This window comes from Hippoglossus stenolepis, chromosome 9, assembly GCF_022539355.2.
Source record: "Hippoglossus stenolepis isolate QCI-W04-F060 chromosome 9, HSTE1.2, whole genome shotgun sequence".
NCBI classification, from domain to species: Eukaryota; Metazoa; Chordata; class Actinopteri; order Pleuronectiformes; family Pleuronectidae; genus Hippoglossus; species Hippoglossus stenolepis.
In genome coordinates, this window is record NC_061491.1 from 8702616 (window position 1) to 8720950 (window position 18335).

Below are 18335 nucleotides of genomic sequence, written 5' to 3' on the forward strand. Positions count from 1 at the left end.
GTCAGTGTAACAGTGAGACAGAAAGCACAGGCCCCTAAACTGCAGCAGCTACGTGAATTCAGCAGTCATAACCAGCACCTATTTCATTTCGTGCATTTGCCAAGGAACTGATTTGTAATGTGTTTTGAGCGTCTCTGCAGCAAAGGAAATTGCTTAACATATCTAGCCTGTTAACATGTCTACCCTTGCATGCTACTTTTTCTGTTTACTCCTGTCTTCATTTGCCCTCTGAATCCATCCTTCATAAGTAAAACATAAGGGAGCAGGAGCAGGCACGCCATTACTAGCCATTAAGAAGCACTGTATTTACTGTAAATGTATCATGCATGAGCCGGTGGGTTTCTTAGCTCCTGACAAGCACAACACTTGGCCTACATGCTGCTGTAGCTGCTGTGAATTGCATGTCTCAGAGAGCTCTCCGGTTGACACTGCAAATTGCATCCATGGCACGCCTCATGACTGTTGATTGAATGTAATTAAATTTTCCTCCTCTGCAATGAAAGGATTTTTTTACTTCCATCTGTACACACTTGGTTGAAAAGAGTGGAGAGAAGAGGCTCTTTATGTGTGTGTTTGGTTAAGAAGGTATCAGAATACATGTTTGGTTAACATCCACTCACAGGACAATACTTCATTACATCTGTTACAGTATGTTAAAGACATTGAGATAAAAGCTTATATTATAATAACATATTGTTCTGCTGTATGATGGAAGCTTCTTTTAGTCACGCTTTCTAGAACATACCAGAAAACCTTGAGCAGCCTCCTCTGATAAATAATGCATGAGCTATCGCTAACTAAATGCTGGGTTTGATTGCTGTGCTCTTGTCTAATCATGGCGACATCTTGGGCGCTAAACTCTGTTTTCTTTTTTCATCTCAGGAGAATGAGCTTCAAGATTTCCTTCAGGAGAACAAGCACTTGAACCTCCAGTTGTTCAACAACAGCCCCAAGGCATCTGGGTATGAGAAGGTAAGAGGCAAAATGGCTTCGCTTTTTTTTTTTTACTATATAATGTAAACATTGCAATGCTGCAGAAGAGTATGCTGTCACACCAGAAAATAAAAAATGTCATGTTGTAAGGTGTACACTGAAATATCCAAGTTATTATTGCCATTGAATTTTGTACAGACACTCATTGTCACCAGCTCTGTGACTTGTACTTGTTGGATAAATCTCTAATATTCCATAATAAGAAAATGTTGGTTTCTTCAGTACTTTGGTAAATGACCAGGTACCTATAGAGTAGCACTCAGGAGAGCAGAAGGCCCAACAGTCCCCTTAAATTCAATCAAGCCTCAATGTTGAAAAAAGGGTGAAAAAATAAATTCCTACAACTCCACCTTTGTCCAGATCTGTTCCAAAATGTGATCGGCTCTGTCTTGGCCCATATCCCACCCTTTCATCAAGTTGTGAGGAAATCCATTGTCTAGTTTTTGCATAATCCTGTAGCCAAACAAAGCAATCAACCAACCAACCAACAAATGGACAGGGGTGAAAACATACCTCCAAGGCAGAGTTAATGAGATTCCCACTCGCCTTTTTGGTGCTAATTAGCACTTCATACTTTGTGTTGTTAGCATTGGCATTTTAAGCATATAAATAATTAGCCTTTTGCACAAAGCATCGTACTACAGCCTCACAGAGCTCCTAATGCGGTTGTAGAGTCTCAATGTTGGGTCTTCATAGACCACGGCCTCTCTGGTCCTACAGTAACACTCTATCAGATGACTCTTTCATACTATAACAATACTGGATAAAATGGATCTGTTTTTCCACTTACCTGCATATCAATGCAAGCAATAAGCAATTCAATTAAAAACTCCTCACTTTCCTTCAAGGCTCAAGACCTCAAAGGTCTGCAGAGCTGATAACAAAGTCAAAGTAGATCAACAAACACAGAGCACAGGGCCTCTCTGTGGACAGGAAGGCAATTTCCTGAAGGAGCTGATTGGCAGGTGGTCGCTTACGGGGTTGAAGACGGGTGAAATACTGGTTATTGATGTTTTATCAGGACTGGGGTGGCTCTCGGAGCAGCTATCACACTGTCGGATATGAGAGCAGCACTCTGCAGGGCAGTGCGGATATTAGCCCTCGCTTATACCTCCCGTGTTCTGATCCTTATCGTATCTGAATGAACTAGGTGGGGCGGCAAATGGCACCTCCTTCTTCCCATAATAGACTTCGACCTGCTTCTGCCGAATCCAATATAGTTATATATTTATAATATAGTCCTACCCGTGGGGATAGGTTTTACTGGGGGGTGGACTGGACGGTGGATTCACAAACAAGTTTCCGTTTGGGTTTTGCTCCGTTGGTGTTGGAAACGCCCTCCTGGAGGAGTCATTAGTCATTCATAGCAGCTCCGAGGAAGGGGTTTTACCACATTACAGCTGCAGGAACCAGTCATCTCACTGGTTAGAGGCCTTAAAAGCTGAGCTGAAAAATGTTAAGAGCAATACAACTGGTGTAGACTATAAAGTTAATGTAGAAATGGAAATAGAAACATTTATCATATAGTGTTCTCATCAGCAGTATCGACCTCATTGGTGTTGAATTGATGTACAGTGTTAATACAATGTGATTGTTTCACTCAGTTAAAAGCGTAGTTCTTTGTTAAAAATATAGCATTAATAATGTATTAATGGTTTGGTCTGCGGCCATTGGAATCTGTGAATTACTCTTTCATTATAATTGTATTTAAAGGATTTTATCACAGAAACCAGCCAGCTCCAACATCTGACCTTTAACAATTTCTGCCTGTTTTGAATGCTTGGAATAGGTTGAGTGACATTAAAACTAATCTTTCTTTAAACTATCATGTGTCAAATCAGCACTTCAATACCAGAAAAATAGCAACAGCACTAAAATGTTATTCAATCCAAAGTAACAGCTCTACTTTTATACAGAATAATATCTTCAGTTGTTGTTGACATTGTATCTTAGATGCACTGCTTTGGCTCTGTAGTCAGTGGCTAGAGGACGTTGTGGTGTTTCTCTGCCTTAGAAAGGAATAACCTGCAACTGTCACTGATTAATATGAGCTATTTAATTTAATATAACAGAAGCCAAAAGACAATTGTATTGTCATTTCTGCCATATGTACAGGGCATAGACAGCTGACTATATGATTTGTAAAATTACAACCTATTTTTCTTTTTTCTTGGATGCAGGAACACTTTCCAAATTCAGGTCCTTACTGTGTATCAAGGGGAAACATTTTTACTTCGCTATTTAGCGAATTTGTCATTTTGCTACTTTGAAGTCTGCCTACCAACACCCTTTAGTGATTACACCTATTAGTGTCTGCAGCTATGCATTTAATTTAAAGCTATTGAAATACTTTTATATTGACAATATTGCCTTAAAAGATTATGGTGATGACACCATGAGCCATACTTACAGGTACTCTGGTATTTTTGTTGTTATCAATGAAGAAATAGCAGTAAATGTGCACAATATCCATACATTTATTAATTTTCTACACCTACATTCTTATTGATGTCATCAGATGAACATTGTATCCAACAACAACCACTACACCCAAAAAGTCTAAAAATCAGTTCCTGATGGTTTGGAAACCAAATACAAAAATGCAACTGATAGAAACTTTTAACAACCTGGTTTGACCTACTGAAAACAAACTGTAATGCATCTCTGCTCTCTGTCACTCAAACTCAGCCACTCTGCTCCTTGCTTGTTGTGTCTGCACAGGTGAAGTCTGAGTATGCCCAGCTCAAAGAGACCCTTGGTGCTGTGACGCAGGAGAGAGATTTAGCCCTGTGGGAGAGGAACCAGCTCCAAGGCAAACTGGAGAACCTAGAGCAAGTGCTCAAGGTGAGGAAGCTGGCTCCAAGGACAGACACGGTCTGTTAGTACTGTGTGCATTTGTAGTTGTAGTAGTCCATCTATCCTGGGATCCTAATTCAGGTGTTTTTACACAGCCTAACCCTTTGCCGGTACCCCTTCTCCTACCTGTGCTACACTGCCTCCTTCTGGTTATCTTCTGCAATACTGTCTAATGTCCCTGACATGTCTGTTGCCTTCCAGTGTCGTGTTGGGAGTTCTGACCAGGAGCTGTGAAAGAGTAGAAGCTTGGAGCAGTCTGCCCCTCTTTCCTTTCCTTTTGCACCCTGTCATGTTGTCCTACCAGCCCCAACCTTTCCTTTCCTGCCTGTCCTCTCTCCCCCCTGCTAGATTTATAAGGTATCACTGCTATGTCCTTCTGTAAGGGAGCAGTCCTGTTCAGTCCCATTCTGAATGCTTTCTGTCACCCTCAGTGGCTGTGCTTATCTCTCCTTTTATCCGTGGGCTGCTTACTAGACATTACGTATGGTCACCTGGCTATATGACCAGAGCACTGTGGAATGTAATTTTTGCATGAGGCAGGACAAAGAGTTTGGCTTTGTGACGACGGGAGGGGGGAGGAAGAGGAGATAGAGAGAGTGGGTCACCCTTCACGATGATAATGTCACCTTCAAGTTTGATGACATTACCTATCTTAGACCTTAATTTCTTACTGGCATGAATAAATGTCATTTGCTTCTTTCACCTTTACAGTGTCGCAAAATATTCACTGATAGTGGGAGTGATGTGACTGGATGACACAGGCATATTGTATTATGAAGAGTCCCTTGTATTGTATGGCTTCTTCTGTTGTTGTGGATGACCACAGACAAGTGAGCACGCTATGGAGTTTGCTCACCCTTTTCATGTAACATTAAACCCTGTATTGATCACACAAAGGCAACATCGCTGAGGACAGCTTTTCAAAGAGTCCTCGTAACTAGACTTCTAACAGGTATTGTGTTACTACCTAAAGGGGGCAGCAAACCTGACTGTGGATTGATGTTAGTGTGTTTTTTGTTCACACAGCAAGGCACCTCTAGTCCTCATCCATGAGCACCATTGTGCAAAAATTGATCTCTCCCGAGGATCACTTGACATAAACTGTTCTCACATGGCATTTGCTGTGGCATAGTTTATGTCTCTCGTTGTTAAGGGTTTTAAGATCAGTTCACTGTTACTCAGCCTCTGTATGTGTGATGTGTGTGCACATGTGACACCTGTGTTGCCTCTGACTGTGGAGTAGACAACTGGAGATTTTTGCATTTTGTGTTGGCTCAGTGCCGTTTGGATTTTAGCTCCACTAACAGCAGCCCTCTCTATGCTCCCCGTCCCCACAATCCTCCCCCTGGTCTCTCCACCCATTCACCTCCTGTGGACAGCATATGCGAGAGGCTGCAGAGCGGAGGCAGCAGCTAGAATTGGAGCATGAGCAGGCCTTGGCTGTACTCAATGCAAAGCAGCAGGAGATTGACCTTCTACAGAAGGTAAGGAAACATCACACTGCACAGCACCAGAGGGTCGGGCTCTCTTGTTTGCCCAACCTGTGTCTGTGTCATGGGGCAAAGTGCGTTTTGTCGGGCACCGGTGCAACACATGTGGTCCGACAAAGGTGAACTCAACTATATTATGGAGAGCAGAGCATAGAGTAGTGCACTCGACAGGCTATAGCACTCACTCCTCTGAACATTTTCATCAGTGGCGCTCCCAACAAATCCTCTCAACCCCATCCTTCAGCTGTCCATCACTCTCCAAACCCTGAGTGCTCAACAATTCAGGAGCACTCCTCTTGTTTGTTACGAGCGACCAAATCCAACATTGAAAACGCAGAGTAGATATGACACTTTTTGGAGGCTTACTTGAACAAAAAGAAAAATGCTGGCCCATCAATGGTTGGTCTTCCTCCTCTGTGCACTGGAGCTGACTGTAATGTCATAGCAAGCCTAGCAAGGGCCGAGATTGCTGATAGTGTGAACGTGATAGGAATTGTCACCAATGCCTCTTCCTCTAGACACTGTGTGTGTACCCCAGTGTTGCTGTTGCTGCAGTGTGGCTCTAACTTCCCAGTCAGCCTTTCACAGGCAGAGTTCTCAGCTTTTTTTCTCTCATTAACAGAAGCTCATTACTGCCTTATCTTCCCTCAGACACTGGCTGCTCTCTGCATTCTTCTAAATTAATTGCCTGCAAAGTAGATTTATGAAAAGTCCACAGATGCTCCCATATTCTTGTGGAACGCTTTTTTTGTTTTTTTCCAGAACAGATGTTTCTGGTTCCTATAAGAAAAATGTCATGTATTATGTTATGTTCTGATACATTTTGATGTTTCTCTAAAATCGAAACCTTTTGTACAAAAATATTTTTGTTTGTTAGTTTGTGAGCCTCATTCATTACCACTGAGATATCCACCTCCACAGTCTGAATGAGTATCTACAGTGAGTAAACAGTTGGCAGTTTATTAGGTACACCTAAGCTAAACCTAAAGCATCCAATACAGCAGTCCTATAGTAAACCATACCCTCATCAAACTGAACATTATACTCTGCATTAGTTTTAGCCAGGTGTTCCTGATAAACTGCCAACTGGGTAAACGGTAGCTGTAAATATATATCTGGTTTAGTTGCAGAATGACATAGCTGGGATTACCGTGTCAGGACATCAGGGGTCTTAAACTCAAATAACCGCAGGGCCAGTAGCGAGGTTGTTCTTTCCTCTGTTGGCACGTGAACTCTCACTTGAAAAAAAAACTGATGCTGAGAAGAACCTCCTAAATGTTGAAGGAATAACTCTCTTCAACTCTCGGCCATAAATCTAATAAACATAGTTCCTGTTAGGACTACTATGTCCTTCAATGTGAAATAAAAGCCACTTTCAGTTCTTTAGGTGTAGTTATAGCCCAGAGAGGAACATTACTAAGAAATGGCTTGACTTTTATATTTGGAAAAACCAAGATGAGAAAAAAAAGCATTTAAATATAACATCAATTCTTTTATGGCTGGATGAGGCCCCTGGGACTGTAGTTTCAGGCCCCTACTTCAGATGTCCTCAGTCAAATGGTATTCACACAGAAGTGTAGTAAACTGATTAATGCCTACTTTCCTGCATGCACACAATTGTTTCATGTTGCATAACTCACTGTTAAATCGGCTTAAAAAAGCATAAATTATAAAAGGTAAAAATGGTGAAAGAAAAAGCTACTATATCTTTAGCTGGTTGTGGTTGAGTAAAAAAAACATTCCTGCTAAAATGAAGGCACTGTAAGCAAAGGTTAAATAAAGTGTATAATGGGGAAGAAGAAATAAACTCTCAATGTTTAAATGATCAGAGATGGTGGCTTTCTTTTAAACCATTTTCACCCTGAGCACCAATGAATGAGAATGTTTCTGTTTTGTCTGCACAGGCCTTTCATTGGTGTTATAAACTGCAACTAAACTGTAATATAAATGAAGGTGAACTGAAACACTGCACCCTGTGTTTCCTAGGCTCAGGTTGAGGCTAAAAAGGAACATGAAGGCGCTGTCCATCTGTTAGAGGTGAGCGTCTGGACTCTGGGGGGTGGGAGGGCTTCACTGTCTCTTTATGTGGTTTCTGCTGGAGTTTAAGGGACTAGTCAGCCCTGAGGCAGACCTGTGTAGACCTAGAGACATGTCCTGCTTTTTTGTCTTGACCTCGTACCTGAATCTTTCTGTTCCTTTTTTTTTTACCTCTCTTTTTTTGTATTATACATAAATACTTGGTTGAACACATAGATTATTTTTTTTTACAATATTGTTAAATTGACTTGTGAAGTACACATTCAACCGTATTTTCATAAAAAATTAATAATCCAAACTAATTGCTGAGACTGACAGTATCTATCTTTTTTTCGTCTTTCTATTAGCTGTATAATAGGGTGATATGTATGCGCGAGTGTCAACGCAGCCCGTTATTTCAAGAGTCATGTGCTTTGAAGATGTGTATGAGTGATCACATGTGAAATTATGCTTTATTTCTTTCTCACATCTCTCTACGGGTGTGTGTTTATGCTTATGCACAGAACCACTTGGACAGCATGCAGGTATTTCAGAATTGCTTTTGTTTACTTACTTGATATTTCTTTTGCTAGTTTAGTCAGTATGGTGTAAAGTCCACACATTTATTTGACCCAGCCAGCGTGAAGCGTGTGTGAAGCTTTGGGTTTTTACAGGGTTTCTGCAGGGTCATAAAAAGTCCAAAATTCAATTAAAAAGTCTTATATGTTTAAAATATTATGTACTGAAATTGGTCTTGTTAGGTCTAAATCACGTGAACGTTCATTAAACACCACTTCTGTCACGTTTTTTAGGAGAAATGTTTCGGCGGCATGCATAGTTTGCAATGTCTCCATGTGTTGTTCCTTTTCAACAGTATAGATATTAACATGCTGTAATCAAACTACAAACAAGACCAACATGGAACTGATAGCTGGTGTTTCGAGGGTTATTCTCTATTCTGCTACTTCATCTTATCTTCCACTATGTGGGAAGTGAAAATAATTTTGAGACTCTGATATTCTATCAACACCAATGTCACACTTGAAATTGGTCTTAAATTTCATTAATTATGGTCTTGAAAAGTTACTTAAATTGTTACTTAGGTTAAATGTAACTTGTTGAAACCTGCAGAAACCCTGTTTTAAACTCTTTCTATGAGCAGAAAAAGAGAAACACTAAACATTTAACAAATCTGAGGTAGATTAATTCCTCCTCACTGTGCGTACATAAGTATTATAACATTTCTTATATTGCTATTGATGAAAATTATATTGCAATAGTTATATATATTGTTTCATTGCCCAGCCGTAGTTCAGAGCTGCTTCAGCACAATCTTTCTTGGCCTTTACCACAAATCCATGTTTCCCTTCAATACAAACTCACAAGGGCTTTTAGACAGATGTGAGTGACAGCATTAACCAGACATCTCTCTGAGATGATCATAAGGAAAAATTCAGCTACACTCGCTTAACAATTGATGAAAAGATTCAAAAAGTTTCAGAATACGAATCCACTACAATAAAAAATAAATGCCTGGGGCTTCTCTGACCAACCTCAATTCCACAAAATCAAAGCCCATCATCACACCGAGGCATGCAAATTTAGAAGACCAGACATTTTTTGAAGCTGGTGATAAGATATAAACAAACCAAGACTATAAAAAAGGTAGCTACAGTAAATTAATCCAGAAAGTATATTACATTAGTAAAATTGCAGTAAAAACAAATTTGTGTATTGCAGATGTTTTACAATTAAACATTGGTCATTATATCTCAATATTGATGCAGGTAGTAGTGTATTGTTAGCAAAGAATCACAAACAGTAATGAATGTGATTCTTTCCCCTTGTAGCATTGCATGCATGTTCTCCAGCATGTGTTTTACAATCTGTCTACTTTGCATACACCTGAGAACTGTATGATGCTATTCAAATTAATATCACTTCATTTACTAATTCTATTTCACAACTGGAGTCCCTTTTGTCGTCTGTTTGCTAACAGCATGTGATATCCAGCAACAACCAGTCTGCATGAAATGGACTGTTTTAACAGAACAGTGAACACAGTGCCGTTGCGGCAGGCCTCGCTGTGTGTTGGGCAGTGAAAACAAATTCCACGGTAGTTTCAGCGTTTCAGATTGAGAAGTGGTTGCTGATGCATGACATTGTTGAGAAACTTTTGAAATCACCGTAGCACCTGGAATTTCCTTTATTTCTGCCCAAACAAATATGTTCATGTTGTACAGAGAAGTTTCCTGCTCTTAAAGTATGGATGATGATATTTAAAATTGTTGTTATTGTTCACTGATCCAATGAAAACACCATAACCAACACTAGGGTGGCACTCATTAGAGCACACACCTCTGCCAAGGCTCAACAGTCCCCTTGAGTTCGGTCAAGCTGCACCTAACTGGACACACAGACATCAGGTCCTTTAAAAGGTTTTCCCCTGACACACACCAAGTCTTCTGCCAAATTTCTGTTGTTTATGTAATCTTGCTTACAAACAAAAAACCAAGAAACAGACAGGGATGAAAACATAACCTCTTCGGCGGAGGTAAATATTTACCTGTGGATATTTAAATAATTAAAAACAGATATTCCATAGTCATTGATATGTCATTTGTAAAAGATACAAAAATAATAAAGCAGCTACACACTTTTATATTATATTATGGAACTATTTTCAGCTCTAGATTATATCTGCAACAGCGTAAGAGTGTAATTAGAATTGACATCTGATAAACTACGTTACCTGTGTTTGAATGAACATGGAAGCCAGTGCAACAGTGCGGCTCATTAATGTGTTCTTGATAGATTTTGGACAGTGGAGGCAAAATCCATACCAGACTTTGGCTACAAGGACAATACTTTGTTCACATTGTTGATTTTGGTCTTTTCAGATATTTACTTGACAATAAGTAAAAATTTAGAATATCATCAGACTCATCCTATAAGAAACTGCAGTTTGGTTTATGCATACTTCCATGATAAGGCTCGAGGCTTTTTTATTTTTCAGTATTATGAGCAGTAAGTGTAGCTGTGCATGTGATTTGTAAACTGTACTGTCAGTAGTAGTTAAGTAGGTTTTTCACTGTGATGACTGATTAAGATGTTTTAAGTCCTATAATTTCATTCCTCCTTCTGTTTGTGTTTTTTTTTACAGTAGAGATACATACAGTACATGCTGTACATATGTGTGTTTCTGTGTGCAGAATGTTCAGTCCTGCGTCCTGTGCTGTCCTTATTTTCTTTTGCTTCTCTCTTTCTACCATCCTGTCTCTCCCTCTCCTCCTAATCTGCCTGCATGTCTGTCTGTCTTTTCTTACTGTCTCTCTCTTCCTGTCTCTCACCCCTCCCTCAATGACTCTCCTTCCTCACCATCATCAGGCCAAAGTCCGCGAGCTGGAGGAGAAATGTCGGAGTCAGAGTGAGCAGTTCAACCTCCTGTCAAAAGAGCTGGAGAAGTTCCGGCTCCAGGCTGGGAAGTTTGACATCCTCAGCACGGAACCTTTAACTCTATGTGAATCTCCTGGGTCGCCCAACAAATCTTTGTCTCAGCTCCTCAATGGACTGGCTGCCCCCCTAGGAAAAGGTGTGTAAGGGATCCTTTTATTCCAGTATGTATGACTGGTCATATAATATTAGGTAAGCTCAAGTGTTTTTAGCAAAGAAAATAGTAATCATGACACATCACAGATATTCCATGGTGTACAGATCATCTTTTTAAATAGAGATGTGAAGGTACCATTTTCCCTTCCTATTTCCAATTCAAATACTTGGACTTTGAGTCTTGTCCGATACCAAACACAGATCAAATAACACGACGTTTGAAAAGATAACTTTGAAAAACAAATGAATGCATAGAATTAACGACACAGGACTTTCTTTATTATCAAGTTTGACAGTCATAACTGAAAAAGAACACAAATAAACAAATCTGCAAAATCACAACAATTACTCACTATATATAGCTCCATACTGAAGTGTTGCATTCAGTACAAGCTGCCGTTTTACTTATGGGACCTTCCAGGGAGAAATAATGCCAAATCGCTCATATATTTGCTACATCTGGCTAATGCTACACTACCAGAAATCACTTATTCTTCTCCGCTTCTAAAGCAGTACTTGTCAGTGGCAGTACAGTGCAACTGCTGTTTTCTGGCAGCAAAGAAGTGATTTCTTAGAAAAGGAAACTGCAGTTTTGTCTGGGTGAAACTAATTTACATTTACGATATTGGTATTGGAACTTCTGTATATTCAGAGCGTCTAATATCAAATTTATGAATGAAGTCAACAAAAAACAGGACAGCATATTAATTCTGCTTCATGCCCCCAACTCTTAGGCTTGGTTAAATAACTTGTACCATATCCTCTCTGTCATGTAAGAGACGCTGGCAGTAACTGAACATACTGTACATCTTACAAGTTCCCTCAAAATAGAGTGAAACAATTTGCAGCTGCAGTTAGAAGTGTGAGTTCAGGATTCAGACTTTATCTGCAGTGAACACAGCTAATGAAATAATCAATCATAGTGTAAAAGTGGGTCCAGCTGGCAGAAATTGTTCTCAAATACACAAATGCTCCATTAATTACAGGTGTATTTTTCAGTCAAGTCTTCAAAATGTTATTAATTATGTCTGGTTACAAGTTGTTGGTAAGTGACGATTATAGTACATGGAGATCTCTACCGAATGATACCTGGTTGAAAATATTAATAATCAGTTCAAGTGGTGGAGGTTTTCAGTGATAGTGGGCAGGTACGCTGATACCTTATTTTATTACATTCTTACATTTGAGATTTGTGTCACTTATTGAATATTTCAAGGTTTCTATTTCTGTGTCCTTTATCTGTGTCTCTGTCTCTGAATTGGACATAGAGAGAAGCTCAGTTAATTAACTCGATTGTAATATGATTGATAACAGTTAACTTAAACATATTGTGATGTGAGGATCTGATGAGAGACGTGTTTGTTCCACAGGCAATGAAGCTCCATCAAGCAGATCTTTGATATCGGAGTTCATTCGACCGCTCCAGATTAGTGGAGACAAGCCCGAGCTCCTCTCTGTCAAGCCAACATTCCTCACTCGCAGTCGAGCCAGCAGCCCGGCACAGGCCTTCCTCTCTGAGGTATCCCATAATGTCCGTTTGTTTGCCATATGGCTCCTATTTCATTGCAACTTTCTTCAAGCTACACATAGTAACTATATCTCAACATCATAAATTACAACATGGGGCTTCAATAGATATTCATATTTTATCATTTCAATGTTTTATTCTGCCCTCTCCTCAAAGTGAATCCATTTGTTAGGTATGTGAACCAAACAAAACAAACCCTCCTAAACAGCATTGACCTCTTCTCATCAATCCGCTTCCTCTGTCATAATTTGTTATCCGTATGTACAGACGGCACTTTGTAACAATTTTGTGAAATATGCTGCTTGGTCTTAATCTGAGTAATGTGTTATGGCTGAACAAGAGAAAATCTATACAGCAGGGATACATGAGGCTTCCTGGTTTTACTCATTCGACAGAGTACTTGGGGCTGATCACAATATTTTAGTGCACAGGAGGTGAATATATGAAATATATGAAATATCATGTTTAATGTGTGCTTTAGTAAAATAAAAAATAATTGGAACTGAATACATTTTACACTTAGCTGTGAACATCTTTTTAAACTATTATTCATTTTCTTTTCACAAATAGTTGCAATCCTCAACAGGGGTGTTTTCCTTTACAGTCATTTATCTTAGCATTTTTTACAAAAAGTTGGCATTAAATTATTTCATCCTCTCCTGTGTTCTGAAACATCTGAGAGGTAAAAGCATTTGATGTTGGTGTTTATTTGTTCCTTTTTTATTTTATCTAGATGGACAAAGAGCTGAGCTCAACCACCAGGTCCAAACCAAGATTCACTGGGAAGGTTCGTCTGTGTATTGCTCGGTACAGGTACGTAAACACAACACACAATTACCAATTTATCTACTGTTCACAGTATATGTAGTTTCATTCAATACCCTAAACATTTATTTACTGGTTCCAGAAATCTGTCAGTCTGTCTGTATCTGGAACGTATATCTCCAGATCCGTTCATCTTATCGGCTTCGCACTTGACATCTGTACTATTTAGGGCCAAAGGAAGTGCAGTGCTGAATGTGGTGCGATTTGTCCACACAATACATTCAATATTAATACAGTTTGAACCAACAGGCAACCAGCAGCGGCGGCTGTGACTCATCTACGTAAATGAAGTTGTCGGGCGTTTGCTTCACCAAACTTTGAATAAACAGGTGCACAGCTCTCAGTGCAGCAGCAGTGGCTTCAGGGTTCTGCAGACCTGTCCTGCAGCTGGTCTTTACTTGCCTTGCCTCAATCACTGCAGGTCACTTTAACAGTTTCACAAAGAAAGCTGCAACCAAACAGGCAGTTCACTAGTAGACTAAATAATAATATGTTAATGTTGTTATGAAGCAGGGTTGTAGAGGGTGATCATTAAGAGAGATGGCAACAATCCTGTGCATGCCTCTTTACAATAGACTGAACTGGCTGCTTAGTGTCCTGGACAAATTTTGCTGAGATTCTTTTCTTACTCTCACAGAGAGTCTGTGGTCTTAAAGATGATTCAGTGTTTCTCTCTCTAAAGAAAATTACCTGTCAGCACAAAAATAATTGGAATTCTCACAGCACAAGAGTGTGAGCCCGAGCCAGAGCTTTCAACCCACACTGTCTCTAGCTCTGTCATATTTGTAACACCCCCCCCCAACAAATTTTTAAAAAATGGGATCAAACTTAATACCCGTCAAAGCAGCACTCTGCAAATCATTTCCCATGTCATACATATAAGAGAGTATGTGTTTGACATTTAAAAAATCCTTTAGTGGAGAAACTATAAATATACATTTAATAAATATATGACTTTGGCAGATTAATTGTCCATTTATGTTTTTTGCTGTAGTTACAATCCTTATGATGGGCCTAATGAGCATCCTGAGGCAGAGCTCCCCCTGGTGGCAGGGAAGTACCTCTACGTTTACGGGACAATGGATGACGATGGCTTTTATGAAGGTCTGACCTGACTTGTTTATTGTTTGTTGTTGTACTTTGTTGAAGTATCACTACAATACCAACTTTGTTTTGCCTGTTTCTCAGGAGAGCTGCTGGATGGACAGCGGGGCCTCGTCCCATCTAACTTTGTAGATTTTGTCCAAGATGAGGAGACATCGTCTGTCCAGCAAAGGGGCACAGTGGCTAAACAACCTGGCTACCTCAACCACAGTAGCCTGGGAACTCAGAGACTGGGGGTCGGCACAGGGACAGGAACAAGCATTAGCAGCCTGCTGTCTGACAGTAAACTAGACTGTCTAAGTTCAAGCAGCTTGGGCATTGACCTCACGGGTTCTTCCAGCAATGGGACGGGAACGCTGGATGTCAGCATTGACGAGATCGGTGAAGACATTGTGCCTTATCCCCGCCGCATCAACCTGATTAAACAACTGGCCAAGAGTGTAATTATTGGTTGGGACTCCCCTGTGGTCCCACCAGGCTGGGGTTCCATCAGAGGCTACAATGTCTTGGTGGATAAGGAGGTGCGCATGAGTGTCCCCTACGGGGGCAGGACAAAGTCTCTTATTGAAAAGCTCAATTTAACTACCAACACTTACCGTATCTCAGTGCAGAGCATCACTGACCGGGGCCCGTCGGATGAGCTCCGGTGCACTCAGCTCGTGGGAAAGGATGTGGTGGTGGCACCTTACTACTTGCGGGTGGACAGCATCACGCAAGTCTCTGCTGAGCTCTCCTGGATGCCCAGCAACAGCAACTACAGTCACACCATCTTCCTCAACGGTGCAGAGTACGACATGGTCAAGGCCGGGGGCTACAAGTACAAGTTCTTCAACCTGAAGTCCATGACAGTTTACAAGGTGAAAGTTGCGGCGCAGCCGCATCAGGTGCCTTGGCAGCTTCCGATGGATCAAAGGGAGAAGAGGGAAATCTCTGTGGAGTTCTGCACTCAGCCTGCAGGTCAGCCTCCGAACCGTAACTCACACTCACACTTCATACTGTAGTCATTCTAGCATGGCTCTAATGTTGATCAGTTGGTTGGTGGGATGATCCATCATTTGGTTCAGGTGGAAATATTGCCATTATATTTGGTACAGATATCCATAATGCCCCAGGCATGAATCCTAATGATCCCCTGACTCTTCCTCTAGAGCCACAGTTAAGTTGATATCGTGGTTTGAAGTGAATTATCTCAACTGCTGCTGCATTGATTATCATGAAATTTGATGCAGACATTATTGCCCCCTCTTCCCCCCAGGGTGAATTCTAATAACTTTGGTGATCCCCTGATTTTTCAACTAGTGCCATCATTAGGTCAGAATTATAATTTGCTCAATACTTTAGTTTGGATTAATAGCATTGCCATTATCATTAGCTGTATGTTGTAAGTGCTAATGAGCTAACTATCACATCATTCACTAAGATAATAAACATCGTAAACATTATACTGGCTTACCACCATAAGCATTGTCATTGTGAGCATGTAGCCATGAACATGTAGCTCAAATCAGCACCCTACCTCAGACTCACAAAATGATTGGTATGACTTAAGTCTTGTTATACTTCTGTTATTGATTTTAGTTGTGTTAAAATCAAACCTAAACTTCCATAACCTGATTTTCATCACGACTTGGGGACAGTGTAAATTTAAGATGAACTTGTTTGCAAATTGTTACTTATTTACTCATCCAGCAAACACAAAGCGACATTAGCATTCATTTATGGGAATATTTTTTGTCATCTGGCAGATGTCAAGCATTCACTAAATTTGTATTTACTCTCCGCTGATAGCACCATGTTTACTAGCTAGTTTGTCTCTATGCTATTTGGAGCTGAGCAGGTAACATGTCTGCTGTAGCTGGGAAAAAGGGTTGTTGTGAGCACACAAATTAAATCAAAGTCTTGAACCTATGTTGTCTGCAAATTATGTATGTGTGTTTTAGTACCAATGACAAAGGTTAGAAAGGTTTAACATAGTTCTCTTGTTGTCCCCTATCTGATGTTGCGATTGTTTAAGTTAGTTCTGTTTCAAAGTCCTGTGATGTTTTATTAATGAAAACCATCTGATAATTTACATCCAACATGGCAATCTTTTAATTTACTCAGGCAAACACTTCAAGTACATTACATTTATAAACCTGAAAAACATCTCTGCCATTTAAATTTTTCCCCAGCCACCTTTAGATTGCCCTCAAGGATTTATGTATTTACTGTATATGCTATGAACTACTGTGATAACACACATGCATGGTAGAAAAACACTGAAGAAAGGTGCAATGAGAAAACATTGGAGAATTATTTGCTGAATAGAGCTACGTAACACTGGGAGCAAGAGTCTCTCAAAGCCAAATTAGTGTAAATAGTGAGCATAGATTTCTTCTCCCTCGAGGCTTGCTGATGCTTTGCCGTTGCAAGCGTTAACTTGGGTCTCACAGCCTGGCTGTCTAGCTACAGGAAATGAGAGTGTGAAGTGAGAACAGGCAGCTACAGTTTAGTGTGTGCGTCATAGTATAGGTATAATGTATTTAGCCAGATGGTTGCAGCTAAAAAAAGGTTCAAACATGTCATATTGCTTTTTTTCTATCACTATGTGCTCAGTGGTATGTGATTCAAATTTTTTATTGACGTGGTAAATAAACGGAGGTGTTGGGATAAGATGAAAGCATTTTAGAAAATTAGATACAAACAGATATTATTAAGTTATGAGTATTTAAAGGTTAAAGAGAAGGAATAAAGGAAGGACACAGAGGGACTGAGAGAGAAAGAGAGGCGAGGACAGAGAGAGAACGATGCTGAAGTTTGAATTGACGTTTTCGGTTGGCAGCTGACAAGTGAACATGCCGGGAGTTCGTTAAATGATCTGTCTATTGAACATGTTAATCAGAGTCATCCGAAAGTCTCAGTGTTGGTGGTGGGCAACTCAATAAGGCGGACAGTGTCTGGAGGGACTGTATTAAAGCTTTCACACTCAGCATGTGCCCCTCAAACAGGCAACTTCATTAGTTGTCTGCTGAAATGTGATTAAGATTGCATTAATGTAGATTCTCTGACCCACACACAGCTGCACGCTGCAGCTCGGAGATACTGCTGACTGCATCTGCTCGCTCTCTCTCTCACTGTGTGACTGCAGGGGAGCAGCAGCATTGCACAGATGGGGTATGTTGTTTAGTATGCAGGCATCGCTGACAGATTGTGGAAATTGCAATGTTTTCCTTACATTCCATAGAATATTGTCAGATAATCTGGCAGCAGGATATTGCAGTACAAACACTGATGGGTGAATGTTGGCAAACGTGGCCTTTTCAACCAATGTAACGCTTTCAGTCGATATGCATATGAATGAATCTCAGGGAACTGCATAGAGAGGAGTATGAATACAGAGAAATCATCAACAATATTTGAATATCGTAATAATCTGTCACTGGCTCATTGTATCATAGCGAATGTCAGCTGTTGATTTCCATGGAATAAGGGAAATTTAGTTCACATTATGTTTACAATACAGTTAAGAGTAAAACACAAGGCATAGGCTATGTGCAGTCCTTTAGATTGAGACATACAATATGGTTCTCCTTGAATGAGGATATTCTTGCTTCACTCCTCTGTAAAATGGTTACTACATGTGAGATGTCCATAGTGCTGAGGTCAGCACATTCATCTGTGATCAGATTGGCAGAAATGCTTCAGCCACTGTTGAGCTCTTTGTTCTTTCTCTCCTTATCCAGCGAGTGTGTTATGCTCCTCAGGGCCCCCTCTACCTCCCCAGGAGGTGCATGTTCAATGTGGTCAGACGCCTGGGTTCCTGCAGGTCAGATGGAAGCCGCCACCTCTGTCGCCTTCAGGAACCTCCAACGGAGCCAGTGTGATTGGCTATGTTGTGTGGACAAAGGGAGAAAAGGTACCATGTGTCACAAATG

General features: G+C 40.4%; 1 protein-coding gene across 26 annotated transcripts in view; it reads left to right on the plus strand.

Moving 5' to 3' along the window:
* rimbp2b (RIMS binding protein 2b) overlaps positions 1–18335 on the plus strand; it is a 91444-nt gene that overhangs the window by 53870 nt on the left and 19239 nt on the right. For 16 of the 26 annotated variants that reach the window (XM_035165428.2, XM_047341138.1, XM_047341139.1 and 13 more), the window contains 11 exons: positions 883–972; positions 3715–3837; positions 5229–5333; positions 7326–7376; positions 7880–7900; positions 10743–10947; positions 12335–12483; positions 13226–13305; positions 14312–14421; positions 14506–15378; positions 18144–18316. In XM_035165428.2, coding sequence (XP_035021319.1) covers positions 883–972; positions 3715–3837; positions 5229–5333; positions 7326–7376; positions 7880–7900; positions 10743–10947; positions 12335–12483; positions 13226–13305; positions 14312–14421; positions 14506–15378; positions 18144–18316 — 1980 coding nt within the window. Of the gene's footprint in view, positions 1–882; positions 973–3714; positions 3838–4079; positions 4207–5228; positions 5334–7325; positions 7377–7879; positions 7901–10742; positions 10948–12334; positions 12484–13225; positions 13306–14311; positions 14422–14505; positions 15379–18143; positions 18317–18335 lie in introns of those variants that run through there. The other 10 variants (XM_035165429.2, XM_047341150.1, XM_035165438.2 and 7 more) reach the window with 8 other exon arrangements.